Source organism: Helianthus annuus, chromosome 9 (genome assembly GCF_002127325.2).
Source record: "Helianthus annuus cultivar XRQ/B chromosome 9, HanXRQr2.0-SUNRISE, whole genome shotgun sequence".
NCBI lineage: Eukaryota > Viridiplantae > Streptophyta > Magnoliopsida > Asterales > Asteraceae > Helianthus > Helianthus annuus.
This window is the reverse complement of record NC_035441.2, coordinates 187,203,799-187,221,185: the sequence shown is the minus strand read 5'-3', so window position 1 is coordinate 187,221,185 and position 17,387 is coordinate 187,203,799. Positions and strand designations below refer to the sequence as shown.

The 17,387-nt window shown below is 34.6% G+C and overlaps 1 protein-coding gene across 2 annotated transcripts; it reads right to left on the bottom strand.

Annotated features, from left to right (window-relative positions):
- Positions 1-9,038: 9,038 nt before the first annotated feature.
- LOC110875139 (anoctamin-like protein At1g73020) lies at positions 9,039-17,222 on the bottom strand. 2 transcript variants are annotated; one of them, XR_004868269.1, is made up of 16 exons: positions 16,378-17,222; positions 16,047-16,116; positions 15,845-15,960; positions 15,234-15,360; positions 15,028-15,128; positions 14,864-14,955; positions 14,667-14,771; positions 13,593-13,850; positions 13,382-13,514; positions 12,446-12,559; positions 11,742-11,812; positions 11,527-11,657; positions 10,512-10,594; positions 10,302-10,409; positions 9,687-9,835; positions 9,039-9,336 (listed from the first exon to the last, which is right to left on the bottom strand). XR_004868269.1 is itself a non-coding variant. In XM_035978038.1 (16 exons), exons 1-16 carry the CDS (start codon positions 16,552-16,554, stop codon positions 9,211-9,213), a joined length of 1,971 nt encoding a protein of 656 aa, XP_035833931.1. In that variant the 5' UTR covers positions 16,555-17,210; the 3' UTR covers positions 9,039-9,210. The 2 variants fall into 2 exon arrangements, 1 of the variants encoding a protein (XP_035833931.1); XM_035978038.1 differs by having other exon boundaries at positions 9,687-9,845; positions 16,378-17,210.
- Between the last annotated feature and the right edge of the window lie 165 nt (positions 17,223-17,387).

The following is a 17,387-nucleotide window of genomic DNA, read 5'->3' as shown; positions in this document are numbered from 1 at the left end:
CAGTTTACAAAAAAACCCAATCGACTGCCAGCTTTGTGCGACTCCCGCCCTCCCTCTGCCTCACCTCACTGCTAGTGACCTGCGACACCCACACCCCAGACGGCAGCTGCAAAATTCCGGCCAGGAATAGCGTAATTCTGGCCACGAACAGGTACATGTTTTGTTTTTTGTTATTTTGATGTTTATGTGATTTTGTTCAAGACTCATGACATAATAGAATGGGTTAAAAAAGTTTAAACTTTTATGTGTTTTTCAACGCTATGTAAATATGTAATACATGTGTTTTTAACTTAATAATAAATAAAAAAGCGAAGTAAAATGTTATAATAAGTAAATTGTAGTCTTTATAGGATGGCTTCGTTGTCTCTTAATCTCTTATTGATTATATAATTCTAGTATAGGGTTTGAAAAGTTGAAATTCAAAACTTGAAATTTAACGAATATTGATGGTTGAAGACCGTTGTTCCAAACATATTTAAAATGTCGCCCTACGGGTTTTCAATTTTTTGAAATCTATCCAAAACATTATTTAGAGTTACTTTCTTAAGCAAGTCATTCTTTATATAACATATACAACTATCACTTAAATTCTCATCGCCAATCCGATTGCTCTTTGTGATGTGAAAGAGCGCTTGAAGCGGACAGACCGCATCGAAGATAGATGTAAATTTTAGTTTGATGTTTTTTTGTTTTACATGACCCGAACCGATCCTATCTGAACCGAATTTTTTATTTATATATCTAGACGGCCTAATTTTTTTTTAAATATTTCGCACCCCCATAAAAAAATTTATGGTTCTGCTCTGCCCACTTGATCAGTTTCCTGTTAGCAAATTTCATTATTTGACCCATCCTTGTGAGATCATAACTATATGTGAAACAATGTTTCTATATATAAATGATTGGGTGAAACCGCTAGAGCGAGCATCTATTTTCTTTCCAACAGGGGCCGAAAACCGACAGAAAATGGATTAGTACAAATCTCAACAAAACGATTTTTTTTAAGATTTACTACTAAAAGAAATACTTTGGATTTTTATGCTATGCAGTTATAGCGGTCCAAATTCAAATAACGGTCAAGGTCTACGCTATACGATATATATAGGTTATAGTGGTGGTATAGCGGTAATTTTTATATCATGCATAATTTATGTGTGTATATATTTGAAACATATTAACAGGCCCGGCTGAAGCATAATCTAAATGAGGCAATGGCTTTGGGCCACACTTTCCAAAGGGCCTTCAATATCTAATAAATCAATTCTTTAATTATATATGTAGTAATCCAAATGAGGCTTTTGATCATGAATTGAGTTATATATCTAGTAAAGAAACTATGATCTAATTGCATTTGCTAGGTAACTACTTGAATTGATCAAAATCTTTATTTGTATAAGGAAACTATAAAAGTAGAAATTTTAATACATGTTACCCTCCCAACCCTCCAATTTATTTGGTCATTTATACCGTTAGCCAACTGACTATACGTTATTATTTTTTTATAAAAAGGCTCCAATTCTTGTATTCATTTTGGGCCTCCTAAAGGGTTAAGACGGCCCTGCATATTAATAGTAATAATATCAAAATTCGATTTAGGAAGTCTAGCCACGAGATTCCAGACTCCAGCGATTTAGATTTAGGAAGTGGAAGTTCAACGATTTCTAGATTTAGGTTTTATTTTGTTGAACGATGAAGAACTAGGCAACCAACGTCTAGCGAATGATGACTTTAGGTCTCAATTTTAGGTTTAATTTTCCGTTTGAGTTTAATTTTCGTGTTTCTTCAGTTTATTTCAAGCAAATAGTTGATTTAATGTGGGCTTTTGGGCTGAAATATAAAAACCGCTAAAAGCAGTGCTACAACCGCTATACGAGTTTCAAAATAGCGGCCTTTAGCACCACTAATAGCGGAACCGTTATAAGGGACCGCTATTTGAACTGCTATGACATCGTATGTCCGCTAAGCGCTACAACACCACGATAGCACACTATTGACTGCATAGTTTTTAGGTACGTACCGCTACACCAAATCTCACATCGTATGGTTTATGTCTTGTCCAAATAAGATCAAATGTTAGGTGCATGAGAGAATTGGGGATAACCTCCTCGAAAGTTTCCACTTTGGCAACCAAAAACAAATTTGTAAACTCCACATGGCTATACCTAACAATATTGGTTGGTATGAAAGGCCAAGTGTTATAAATGGTATAAGAACCACTCAAGTTTTGTATACGATTGGGGGGGGGGGGGGTCCCAAGGAGGGTATTTCTAGGTTACAAGTAATACACTACCTCAAATATCACTAATGCGTTTCATACGCAATGACTATGGACAATATTGCTTGATATGTGAGGCCAGACCTGTCCAAAGGGTGTGCAGGGTGCCCCACCGAACAGGGCCCAAAATTTTCGAGGGCCTAATTTTCCTTGTTATTATGTATATATAAAATTAGTCGCGTAAACAAGTGAATCAAGTTATTGAAGTTAAAAGTAGAACGGTCACATGTTTACGCCTTGGGAATAAATTGATTGCTACAGTAGCATAACTAAAGACGTCCACAACTTTACTTACAATAAAGTGTAATGTGGATCTTGTGAAATGAACATCATTTGAAAATTTGTAGACCAGAAACTTGTTTCATGTGGATCCTGGAATCCGTGTTTATAAACATAAACTTATAAACTTCTTCCTTCCATGTGTTGGTTTGAAGAAGTTTATCCTTGACTTCACAAAGAACTTTCAATACCAATGGGCCTTTGACCATTAACCATTCATTGTTTAAACTCAATTTGTAGTTTGTTAATTGTTTGTCTGGCTCGTTTATCTCGAATTTGACCACAACTCAACAACAATTTTTAAACTCGAGTTCAGCTCGTTTATTATATATATTTAATATTAATATTTTATCTACACATAATTTTATGTGGATATGTATATAAGATAAGAAAAAGTATATCGTACGATATATCTTAACGTACGTTGCGTACGCGATGGCAAAATCGCACGTTATGTTACAAAAAAGTGAAAATCACATGTTGTAAATAACCAAATATCTCATGCTATAAAAAAAGTTTGCATGTTAAAAAAAAATCGCATGTTGATACTGCATCTCGTAGGCGTCGTACGTTAAGGCAATTTGTACAATAACCGGCCTCTATAAGATAATATATTATTTAATTATGTATTCGGTAACTACACAGATGATTATATTTATTATGTAATTATATTAATTAGAAGTTATTATATAGAGAGAGAAATCTTAGGCTAGTTTAGGCTCGTGAGACTAGTAAAAACTAGTCAGCTCGGTATATAAGGCTCGGCTCTATTACACCCGTATGTCAACTCAGTGGTGGATCCAACTCTGTTTGTGGGTCATATGAACCCCTTGGGTATGAAAAAAAAAACTCGTGAGAACCTTATATGATTTGGAAAAAACTAGTGACGAGCATCTATCAAAACAAATCCACTAAAAAAGTTTCTGGTTCCGCTACTATGTCCACTCAACACAATCAGTCATCTCAACACAATTCTTGTCCTATAATTAGTCTTTCTTATATTTCTTGTAGATGTTTGTACCCATCCACGACTAGAAACTTGAGGAAAAGGTTTCAAGAGAATATTTATAAAAGTAGTAGCTGTGGTTGGGAGCAGTTATGCAAGAAGTTACGTGTTAATGTTCCGGGGACTAGTTCCAAATTACTTGCTTTACAAGCAACTACACGATTTTTCCTTAAACCCTATTAAAACACCTTCTACAACCTTTTTTTTTTATCTTTACTCGTTTATTCAATATATACTAGGTTAGAAACCCGTGTATTACACGGGTTGAATAAATGTAATTTTATATATTAAATAATAAAAAGTTATATATTTATGAACCCCGTATATTGTACGGGTTAAATAAATATAATTTTATATATCAAATAATAAAAAAAGTTATATCTTTAAAAACCATGTGTATTACACAGATTAAATAAATGTAATTTTGTATACTAAATACTAAAAATGCCGTATCTTTAAAAAACCCGTGTACAATCGGGTTGAATAAATCTACCAAATAATAAAAATTACATCCTTAAAAACCCCATATATTATACGTGTTGAATAGATCTAAAAAAGAGTTATATCTTTAAAAAACCATGTGTATTACACAGATTAAATAAATGTAATTTTGTATATTAAATACTAAAAACGTCGTATCTTTAAAAAACCCGTGTATAATCGGGTTGAAAAATCTACCAAATAATAAAAAAATTCTATCCTTAAAAAACTCCATGTATTATACATGTTGAATAAATCTAATTTACATAGCAAATGATAAAAAAAGGTTATATCTTTGAAAACTTCGTATATTACACAGATTATATAAATGTAACTTTGTATAGTTAATAATAAAAAATTTATACAAAATAGTTTATTAAAATTAAATTCCTTAAAATATAAAGTTACATTTTCATCATAAATATTATTTATAATATCAACAAAATCATAACATTTAACCCGTAAGATATTAAAATACGATGTTAAATATAAATGTACATAAAGTGTAATAAATGTATATTTTAAGGCCCGTGTAAATTAGATAGCAGGTAAATATTGAAGTTTTAACCTATATGCTCACAAAGAATATTTAGTTTAATCTCCATTTCACTTAATATTATAAATGAGAGATTAAATTAAATAATAATTATTCATAACATATTAAACTAAATAATATTAAATAGAAGAGTTATCTATAATTAATTAGAATAGTTTAAACTAAAATAATAATTATCTATAAAAGATGGCCTAATATGATGACAAGTGTCTCAAAAGAGGTTTCTTTTATTATATAGTATAGATTGATATCGTACCACTTTTTTTTTTCTATATCATATGCATTAATTATATTTGAAAATTAGAAGGTATAAAAAGTATTTAGATATCAACCTAATATAAAACCGTCCGGTTTAAAACTTTTACTATGATATGACTGTCTAATTCAAAATCTATTTTAACACACTTGTATATGGATGGATTAATTATATCTGAACTCGATGGGTAACCTTATTCGAGACAGTATTCAGGTATGAGACTAAGGAGTTGTTTGTTTTTTCTTCAAACATCTTCAAGAGAGCTAATGTCTGCAGACGTGCAGACGTTACCCTTGAAGACTGTTTTTTTAATAGATCTGAATTCAGCTTTTTTCATCTTAAAAAATAAGTTATGGACCCCCCACCTTACAACATCTTCACAAAAACCCATACTGCTCCCTCATGTACGCTTAAAACATCAGCCCCTCCCGGACGCTGCCGCTCCTCCTTCGACCAGTTTTACGGCGACCTCCCTCTTCTCCTCCGACCAGGTACTTCTTTTTTGCTTCGTGATTTAGCTTCTTAGACCTAATTTTTGCTTCGCGTTTGTTAGCCCTTTTAGACCTAATTTTGCTTCTTGATACATACAAAATATTGGTGTTAAAGTTCTCCGACCAATTACATATTTTCAGTTTATGCAGACAATATCAACTTATAAAAACAAACAATCTTATATTTTCAACTTGCAGAGCTTCAGACCACATCTTTAGTTGCAGACATGAAAACAAATGAAATCAGCTTGCAGACAGTTTACGTCTGCAAAAACAAACAGCTCCTAAGTATGTTATTAACTTGAGCCTTTTTTGCGAGGTTGAGACGTGCATAGTATTAGGTGATACCCGTCTGAATTCCCAACCCGTTTAATTGTGTAGAAATGGAATATATATATATAATTTTGTTATACGATTAGAAACGATATTTCGAAACCAATAAAGTTGAGATGATTTATCATCTAGTTTACACATCATAATGTAAGATTACTTTATAATATCGTCATACATTATCCCTTTGAACGATAAATCTAAACATTATGTGTAAAGACTAGTAATTCAAAACCAGTGCACTCAAAATTTTATATCTGCATGCGGGTCATTGTTAAAAAAAACCCATCTTAAATTATAAAATGTTAGTAAATCAGCATAAAGCCAAGACTCATTTGTTTTTATTGGTCCTAAAAATCCACCTGTTTACGTTTTTGGACCCCTCTTATAACCCTTATCTCACTTCACCACATAATCAATCGTCATCATTAACCAAATACATTTGCAAAAAGGGAATTAATACTTGAAAAGTCAAGTCAATGAGATCCAAACCCACACGTTTTAAGAACTTCAACATCTTGCATTTGCAACGATTATTCTCCAACCCTTTATAACCATTGGTGGGGTGGGGACTTGATTAATTAAACCCACAACCACCATCTCCATATGGAAGTAATCACCGTCACCAAGCCTGGCGAAAACCCGCCAGCTCATCGATCTCCGACAACTAGTGTGGCCGTGCATCCACATAACGCAAAGCGACAACGCTACGATAGATGTTTCTCCTTCATGGAGATATCGATAGACCCGGGAATCAAATCGCTAAAAAGACTTGATTCAAGAAAGTTTAAGTCCGAAATCCAGAGATGGGCCAAGGCAGTTGTTCGATACGCGCGACAAGTCAGCGATCGTTTTGGTACTCGTCAAGGCAGCGAAGGAAACTCCCGTGGCTAGCTGAATTATATGATCAACGATAAGAAGAAGCATCTGCCACTATGGCTGCCAAGTTAGCACAACCACAGGCCGATGACCCGAATGTAAATAATGATCATGTAACATTGTAACGCTACAATAAAGAGTGCTTGTAATTGTATGTGCGCGCGCTCAAATACATAATTTGTTAATGTTATCCAACGCAATCAAGATTTTTGTTGAAATCTAGATGCTATCATGAGATCAATAGAATGGACTCTATAATTCATTTAATAAACAAACAAAATGATGAAAATAAGCTGTTCTACAAATAAGATTTTTTTTCTTAGATACAAAGAGACTAATCTAAGGTTGTATGTACTGATTTTAAATGTAGCATTGGTGTGCCGTGTGCCTGTAACGAGTATTCCTCATTATTTCCTTTACGAGACCCAGAAATGATCCACATAAGACCATAAAGTGGGTATACCGTATACCCGCAAACCCAATAGCTAACAGGTAACGAGTACGGACCTAACCAGCATGAGACATTTATAGTCGAGGATGAGACTGATTACCAATGCGAGACCATTGCCATCCTATTTCAACCGACAAACTAGAGATGATTTGTGCACTAGTAACATTGCTTTTATTTAAACGGCCAACGAAATAAAAGCCTAGCTACCCAAGGTAACCCAATGGCATAAGGCGACCCCATATGCCCGTGACTGCAGACTGTGTTGGCCGCTGGGTAGCTCAAGCCTACCATCTCCAATTCCAAGGAAAACCTGGCGTCCGAAGGCCCACTGCAGTAACACCCGGTTGGGGTTAGATTCGAACTAGTAACATAACTTTACTAACATAAAAAATATTGTCTTATATTGTGCCATATGGCTAATCCATACAATATAATGTGTAAAGACCATTGCACTCAAAATTTTATATATGAAAAACGCCTAATTATATTTGAATGCTTTATTTAAAGTTTTAAACTATGCTAGTCACTGTTAAAGAAAAAACCGATCAAGTTATAAAATAATATGTTTAATACATCAGTCTATTAACCCTCATCTCACTTTACCAGACAAGCAATCGTCATCATTAACCTAATACACTTGCAAAAAAGGAATATTTGAAAAGTCAACGGTCAATGTGGTCCTAACCCACACGTTTCAAGAATCCCCTCTTGCATTGGTAACGATTGTTCTCCACGCAAATTCAACCCTTTATAACCACCATTAGGGACTTGAATAAAGTCAAAACCATCATCTCCATATGGAAGCAACCACCACCACCATCACGACAACCGCCACTGCGGTGAAGCCTGGCGAAACCCCGCCCGCTCCTCCATCTCCGACAACGAGTGTGGCCGTGCATCCACTAAACACAAAGAAACGACTGTACCATCGATGCTTCTCCATGGAGATAAGGATTGACCCGGGAATCAAAACGCTAAAAAGACTTGATTCAAGAAAGTTCAAGTTTGAAATCCAGAGATGGGCCAAGGCAGTTGTTCGATACGCCCGACAAGTTAGTGATCGTTTCGGTACCCGCCAAGCTAGCGAAGGAAACTCCCGTGGCTAGCTGAAGCTGTATCTGATCAAGCGATAAGAAGAAGCACCTGCCAGCCTGGACAATCATCTGTTTTCTGACTGCCAAGTCAGCACAACCACAGATCGATGACCCGAATGTAAATAATGATCAAGTTACCCGGATACGATTCTTGTAAAGCTCCAACAAAGACTATCTCTATGTGTGTGTTCTATAAATAACTTGTTAATGTTATTCAACTAGTTTTTCCCCCGCCCGCGGTGCGGGGCGGGGCAATAAACCGAATATAGAGGGCAAAATCGTAATTATATTTTGAGCTGGAGGCGAAATCATAATTTTAAACTGAGAGCAAAATCATAATTTTGAGCTGGGGGGAGGGATCATAATTTTATTTTGAACTGTGGGCAAAAACGTAATTTTTAGCTAAGGGCAGAATCGTAATTTTAAGGTAGAGGGAAAACCAACATTTTATTTTGAACTGGGGGCAAAACCGTAATTTTAAACAAAGGGCAAAACTGTAATTTTAAACTGAGAACAAAATTAAAATGAGTTTTTGAACCGAGGGCAAAAGCGTAATTTTGATCTAGGGGCAAAATTATAATTTTATTTTGAGCTGGGGGCAAAAACGTATTTTTAAACGAAGAACGAAAACGTAATTTTAAACTGGGAATAAAATTAAATTAAAAAAGGCTGGTCCAAATGGGGTGAGAACAAAATTAAAATGAGTTTTTGAACCAAGGGCAAAAGCGTAATTTTGATCTAGGGGCAAAATTATAATTTTATTTTTAGCTGGGGGCAAAAACGTATTTTTAAACGAAGGACGAAAACGTAATTTTAAATTGGGAATAAAATTAAATTAAAAAAGGCTGGTCCAAATGGGGGAGTGCTGCCTGGCACTATTCCCGCATCTTTTAAAAGTATATGTAGTATAGTATAATATAATATAATATAGTATAATGCTATTGGATCAATGTACTCTATAATTCAATAAAGAAAGTTTAAACAACTAAATGACAGGAAATATACTATATGCTACAATCTAAAGACTGAGATTTTTTCTTACATACAAAAATTATAACCTCAAAAAGGGACTAATCTAAGGTGGTATATACTGATTCTAACATTAATGTACATTTAATCAGCATTTGGTGTACATGTAACGAGTGTTCGGCCCGAAATGTTCCTCAAAAGCTGCTTAGAGCACATGTTTTGTGCTTGAGTTGCATTCTTCATTCGGTTTGCTTTTACCCAATCAGGTTCCTACAAAAAATGTTCTTAGGTTCCTATATATACATACATACATTTATATATATACGCACATATATTATTTTTGAGTTAATCACTGTTTTTGTCCCTGTGGTTTGTCAAAAATCACTATTTCAGCGCGATTTCAGTCCCTGTGGTTTCACTTTTGTAACCATTTCAGTCCCTGTGGTTTCACTTTCATAACCATTTCAATCCATTTATCTGTCAAGTACAGGGACTGAAATGGTTACGAAAGTGAAACCACAGGGACTGAAATCGCAATTTTTAAACTAATGGATTGAAATAGTGATTTTTGACAAACCACAGGGACGAAAACAGTAATTAACTCATTATTTTTCTTGTACCTCGGGGACGATCTTTGAGAAGCCAAATTTGATGAGAAGGAGTACATGTTCCATGATGAGGATGGCTGCAAGACCAGGAGATATATTCCAATTCCCCTCCCGATCGTATAAACATACTAGAAGTATGCAGTTGGTGCATATTGATACAACTATCAAAAACTAAAAATCAAGATTAAAGATTAAAATTTAAATCAAAAGGAAAAGAAACTCGTATATAAAAAAGGGTCATTGGATTTTATCACCCCCTAACTATTGGCTATTGGCTGCGGTCACCCCCAACTATCACTTTGACGCCCGTCACCCCCGACTTAACACTTAGTATGTTCTGTCACCACGTCGTTAACTGATCACTAACTTTTGATCTTGGTACTATACTTTTGGGGGTGTCATAGGGATCTTAGGAAGGTTTTAGGGATCTTAGGACACCCCAAAAGTATAATAGTAACAAGATCAAAAGTTAGTGATCAGTTAACGATGTGGTGACAGAACACACTAAGTGTTAAGTTGGGGGTGACGGACGTCAAAGTGATAGTTGAGGGTGCCAGCGGCCAATAGCCAATAGTTGAGGGTGATAAAATCCAATAACCCTATAAAAATAGTTGAAACAAATAGTACCTGAAATATGTTAAGCCAGGCCCCGATTGTTGCAGCAACTCGAGGAACTGGTCTTCTATACATGGCAAGAATCTTTAACGCGTCTGCTCTAATTTCTGTAACATTGTTCTTTACAGAACCATAAAAAAATAAAAACTTCCGTTTTACGAGTCGTGTTTTTTTTAATTAATTTAGGCAGGAAAAATGAAAAAAATAGAGGTTTGAATTTACCAACGCAGCAAAAGCAAACGCAGGAGGAAAAGCACAAGCAAACATCATAATCATTCCAAACTGCAAAGCCAGCTCAAGAAATTCTGGACAAGGTTTTTATTTTCATTATGGAGTTATGAAAAGAAAGAGAGAAATTAATAAATGTTAAAACTTTCATTTTCTGAAATAGGGCAATTGTTAAAAAAAAACACTATAGAGTTTTGCTGAATTTGTACATAAGTTAATAGACTTTATGTTTGCATAATTACATCCCTTACTTTATAAAACTTAACAATGAAGTCTACAGGGGTGCAAACGAGCCGAGCTACTCAAGCTCGGCTCGAAAAAAAACTCGAACGAGCCGAGCTTGAACGAGCCGAGCTTAAACGAGCTCGAGCCTAAAAAACAAGCTCGTTTAGTAAACGAGCCCGAGCCCGAGCTTCGCTTATCGAGCTCGATCCGGCTCGCGAGCCTAAACGAGCTTTCTGTTTATATATTTTTTGTTAATATATTAAACATATATTTATATAATAATAATTACCATTTATATAAATATAAAAAATTAACTTAATTATATGTACAATAATAATTGTAATTAATATAAATTAATTAATAAATACTAAACGAGTCGAGCCCGAGCCGAGCTTGAAAAACTACCTTCGAGCCGAGCTCGAGCTGTAGAAATGAAGCTTGAATCGAGCCGAGCTCGAGCTTTTATATGTTAAACAGGCTCAAGCTCGGGCTCGGCTAGGCTCGTTTGCACCCCTAAGTCTACGTGATATTATTAACATAAACGCTTTTTTTGCAGATTAAATCCTTGGAATTAACAAAATTCAACAAAAATGTCCTCTTTTGCATTGATAAGCTAAATGTTATTATAATGCCTTCTTCATTGGATTTAAAAAAAAAAAAAAAAAAAAAAAAAACTAGGGATTTACTCATGCAAAAATAAAGTTCAGGGACTTATGTGCGAATTCAAGAAAAGCATATAGAAATCTTTTCTTTTAATTATAACAATTTTCTTTAAATATGTTACCATCAAAGAGCCCATCTTCGAGTTCATCACCAACACTGGCGGAATATATAGGCTTAAAATACTCCTTCTCAACCCTAGAATTAAAATAAGATTTTCTGGCTGCCATTCCCTTTTCCCTTTTTCTCTTGTTTCTTCACAAATAGAGAAGTCAGCAATTATTAGCTACAACAAACATTACGGTGGTCAAAATAAAAACCGAAGTCAAAGAGACCTACCGAACAGCTCTGTATTTTCTGTAGCTGTATTTGATGTAGGGTAGAGAGTTTTCCATCAGATTTTCTAGCACCTGAAGGATATTTATTTATTTTCCAATAAAATATATTTAACTTTAAGGGTAAAGTTCTTGTACAAATAATCTTAACATACTAAACATACAAATTGAAGGAAAACTCAAAAAGACAAGGTGGCATTTTTGTAATTATCAATAACTATCAAAGTTACTCTACAAATATACCTAAAAAAAACCTAACCCCTCCCCCCCCCCAAAAAAAAAAAACCTAAACCCCCCCCCCCCCCAAAGCTAAAATGCTAAAAACTAAACCCCCAAAAAATCTAAAAAAATAAAAAAAAAACACACACAAATTATTTTATTTTTTTAACATTTTTTATTAAAAAAATCGCTACTTTTAGTAGCAGCAATTTTTTTTTTTTTTTTGCTAACGAAATGTAGCGATTTTTTAATAAAAAATGTTAAAAAATTTTTTTTTTTGTGTTTTTTAGGTATTTTTGGTTGAGTTCACATTTGTATAGTAACTTTGATAGTTGGTGGTAATTACAAAAATGCCACCTTGTCTTTTTGAGTTTTCCTTCACTTTGTATGTTTAGTATGTTAAGATTATTTGTATTTGATCTTTTGCCTTAACTTTAAATCATCAAAAACCATAGATTGGAAAGATAAAAAAAAGATAAAACGTGACACCTCTGATATGATGAGACGTTGAGTTATGACTTGACGAAGAGTCATGAAGTTGCGATGCAGAATTGCATGATATAGTAGTCCAATGTATGACTGCATAAAGTATAACCCAAACACCTACATGGTTTTATTCAAAACTAACACGTTACTTATTTATATTTAATATAAAATGGACAACAGATGTATGTGGGTCACCCATTTTACCAAATACCACCTCTAGAATTTTTAAATTAATTCCGTTGATGTAATAATATCTCTTATAGTTGTAACTAACACATTGGTTATATATAAATGGATAAAAAGGAATGAAAGTCACCCACAGTGTTTTACTCAAATATTATAACTATTATTATCATAGTTGTCAATAGCGGCTATAGTGACCGCTATAGCGCGCTATGTAGCGAAGCGGCCAAGTGTCGCTATTTGGGTCATAGCGACCAATAGCGTGAATAGCGACAGTTTTTTTTTTTTTGATGTAAATAGCAATTAGATATAGCTATAAAATAGTTGGATGTACAGATTTTTGTTAAATATACATGTAAAATAGCATATATACAAGGGTATTTTGATGTAATATACATATAAAATTTTTCAAAATTCTTTTTCTAGTGTAATCGCTATTTATAAAATAGCCATCGCTAATTCGCTATTTGTCGCTATTCGCTACGTAGCCTATAGGGGCCTTGTCGCTATTCGCTATCGACAACTATGATTATTATAGTAACATATTTTTGAAATCTTAACTAATGCATTAATTACATTTAACTATTTAAAAAATGTGGAAAGTGTTTCGCAGTCAACCAGATCCGTTTTAACCCATACAAAGTTACGACCTGTTTTAACCCGTACAAACATTAACTATATATTAATATAGTATTAACTATATATTAATATAGTTAATCAGAGAGAACTAAAAAGAATATGAAGTTTGATTCTGACCTTGTAAATCAAACTGTTAGCCCTATATTCAGAGCTCTCGTTTTTTTCACGCTTGATTAACTTCACCGACACCTTCCCCCCAATTTGTGTGAAATATTGAATGGCAAATAGGTAAATTGCCGTTAACCCAAACCTGAAATAAAATCTTAAATCTTAACCAAATTGATTTCCAGTAGCATTTAAAAAAAATTACATAAAATCACAAGCTTACTTTATGATATCGGATCCAATGATCTCGTACAAATGTGCATACGCCAGTTCAAAAGGAAGCTGGAGGCATATAATACTCAATATAATAATCGCATCGTTTCTGAATCGTAGCATATGACCAAACCATTCCTCTCTTTGGAACTTCTCTTTCTCGGTTTTATCAGCCCCGAACTTTATCGATCCTACAGACGAATGAAACGAACTCCATTCGGTATCCATATATTTATAAGCTGCTCCAACTGAATAACAAATATGCCACCTACATTTTGAAATCAAGGATATAAAAACAAAATACGCATATATTCAATAGAGTAAAATGCCATTTTCGTCCCTGAGGTTTGGCTGGTTTTTGCGACTTTCATCCAAATGTCAAGATCCAAAAGGTTTGAAATCTTTCCATTTTCATCTAGCTCGTTAACTCCATCCACTTCTCTCCGTTAAGGCAGGGGTATTTTCGTCTTTTTCGATAAGTTAAGGGTATTTTCGTCTTTTTTGAATACTTGTACATTATGCTAAATGCTTGTACATAAAGTGAAAAGGACCAAATTGCCCTTTAAGTTAACAAAAAAGACGAAAACACCCCTGCCTTAACGGAGAAAATTGGATGGAGTTAACGAGGCGGATGAAAATGGCAAGATTTCAAACCTTTTGGATCCAGATGGGAAAAAACAAACCTTTGAACGAAAGTCGCAAAACTGGCCAAACCTCAGGGACGAAAATGGCATTTTACTCTATTCAATAGATAGATTGTAGAGTAAATTACTTTTTTGGCCCCTGTGGTTATATCACTTTTACTATATTAGCCCAAAATAAGAATTTTTAACATATCTGCCCCCATGGTCTCTATAACTAACCATTTTGGCCCCTAAGTCTAGAGATCATGGGGGCCAAAAAGGTTAGTTATAGAGACCATGGGGGCCAAAATGGTTAGACTTAGGGGCCAAAATGGTTAGTTACAAAGACCATGGGGGCAGATATGTTAAAAATTCTTATTTTGGGCTAATATAGTAAAAGTGATATAACCACAGGGGCCAAAAAAGTAATTTACTCTAGATTATATAATATTACAAATTACCTGGCCAAAAGGGTAGAGTTTTTCCGCTTCCAGAATTGGAGAAAGAAGACAGCCCATGAAATTATGCATATAAAGAAAAAGGGAAGTACCAAGAATTGCAAAGATCTGGATTAAAAAATAAGAGAAAAAAACAAACGATTATCAACGATTGAAGACTTTACGAGAATAACAACCGTTATAGAAAGAAAGTGCCCTACCCAAAATCAACCAATTGCACGAAGATTCCAAATGCAGCCGGGAAAAGCAACCACTTTGTGTACATCCCAATGAAAGCAAAATATATTGCAATCTACCGTAAAAAAGAAGATATTATCTATCATGCATGAAAAAAAGAACGTTTAAAAAACAACCATAATTTTACCTTCGCTCCATAGTAAGCATAGATTTCGTCAAGGGGTTGATGTGTAAGGTCCCGCCAGCTCAGAGCCCAACATTTCAAAAGCCGCTTCCTCTTTATCTCATCTTTTAAACAAAATCATGTCACTTGTAATGAATACCGACAATTAATTCAATGTGCAAAAAAGAACTAACTATACAAATATATATTTAATACTAAAAGTGTCGAACCATGGATAGGAAAGACTTCTTTAACAATGGCTTCTTTTTCCAACTTCCACAAAAGACGCTTCCCAGGCTGCCATCTAATTTCTCTACAGTCGGACTTTAAAATGATAGCCGAATCGCTCTTGTTGACCTGTAAATATTCGTGTATCATTCTAGAGTTTAACTAAACAAACCACCATTGTGATCTTGTGTTATCTTGTTTATCGTATCCTATGCAGTTAATATCGGTGATATATCGGTTGTATCGGTCATATCGGTCCCCTGGTATAATATCGGTCAAAATATCGGTACCGATAATATCGGCGATATTGACCGATATTTGGCCGATATATCACCGATATTTGACCGATATAACCGATATATCAGCGATATTTGACCGATAAAACCGATATATCACTGAATTATCAGTTTTAAATTGCTATGTATATAAATTCTACATTATATTAAAATTACCGATATCTCACTGAGATAACCTATATCTCAAATATCGGTCCTTGACCGATATCCGATATTTTACCGCATTAACTGCATAGATCGTATCTATACAATACACTATCAAACATTTATATCATGTTGTGTATAATTGAAGTTCTTTAGAAACAAGTATAACTCACGATTCCATATATCATGTGCTTATAACAACGAAAACGCTCACACCAACTGAACAACGACCCGTCAGATTGTTTGATAAACGCATCAGCCTCATCCCATTCAAACTGTAAATCCACCCCTGCAATAACATTATATGCTTATACAACATCTTAAACAACAAGGCAGAAAACTTAAGTACGTTATCGACTAATCGCGCAACTTCACCTATTTGAGTTCTTTTTTTCAACCGTAATTCAGCGGCCGCCTTCCCTAAAACTTCAACAGGTGCTGCAATCTGCCGAAAGTTGAGATCTCATTTCTTTTCATATCTTTCTCAACTTAAACTCAAGAACATAATTTAAAACTTTTTAAATTGAGATCTCATTTGTTTTCAAATGTTTCTCAATTTCTCAAACTCAAGAACATAATTTAAAACTTGGGTTTTAAAAGGGTTTTAGAATTCAACTTACAAGGTGTTAAATCACATAGTTTTCGTCATAAATTGGCAAAAAAAAAAAAAACATATGCATAATAATATAAAAATTGAAGAACAAACCTTGAGGAATTCATCATTAAGGCCAGCAACTCTATCAACAATTAAGCCAATTTTCTGAAACTGATCCACAAGAACTTGAACACAATCATAACCTTCACCAATTTGGTCAAAAACCCTTTTAGAAACAACCACACCCATCTCAAAAGGCGGTGGTTGTTCCTCATACAACGCCTCCATTTCCGAATCTTTAACAGATACCCCTTGAAACAGATAAAGAAATTCAACCGGATGATGGGTTTTTTGGTGGAACACAAGACGAATTCTAACAAAGACCTAAAAGGAATTAAAAAATTGATTAAGAAGAGTACGTCGTATTTAGGGTTTTATGGAAATGCGAATCGGAATGGAGGAATTGAAGGGGCGTGATTCGGCTGTTACGCACAAGGAGATTCGCATGAGAGAAAGAGAAAAGACAAAATGAGAGACAAGTGTCTGCGAATTCGAGATTAAGGGTTGTGATGGGGCAGTCAGACCGATGAATGAGTTGGCCACGTGGCGCGTCGTATGGCCCAATCGGCGCCAACGAGAAGATGAGCCCAACGAAGTACTCAAGAATTGAGCTGAAAGACAAATGTCGCACACAAATCAATGATGGTCCCGTGGAAACATTCTGGGTTGGGTTGATAAGATGATTTTATTCTTTGACGGAAGGAAGACGCAGTCGGGAATAAATGGCCTCGTGGCCGGAAACTATTGGGGGGGGGGGGGGGGGGGGGGGGATTACCGGCGAATGGTTGTTACGGCAGAAGTCGTCGTGTTGTTGTTTCAAATTTCAAAAATGGGTCTCTTTTTGTCGTAAATTTTGAGTCAAAACTTCATCATTTTGGGGCCTGAAGACCCGTTGGCAGTGTTCGAAACTTCAGTGTTAAGAATCCAAGGTGATTTCAGATGTCCTTTTTTTTTACAATTTTACGCCTTTTAAATTAGCCTAATGTTTAAATCTTTTCCTTATTGTTATTATTTTTTAACAGCAAAAAAGGAACTTTTATTAATTTTGTTTTATTAATTAT

Coding starts and splice junctions, on each gene's coding strand:
- LOC110875139 (XM_035978038.1), bottom strand. CDS start 16,554: ATGGAGGCGTTGTATGAGGAACAACCACCGCCTTTTGAGATGGGTGTG. Junction 9,846..10,301: donor CCTGGCTTAACATATTTCAG/GTACTATTTGTT, acceptor CTTGATTTTTAG/TTTTTGATAGTTGTATCAAT. Junction 9,337..9,686: donor TCTCAAAGATCGTCCCCGAG/GTACAAGAAAAA, acceptor CATTTTTTGTAG/GAACCTGATTGGGTAAAAGC.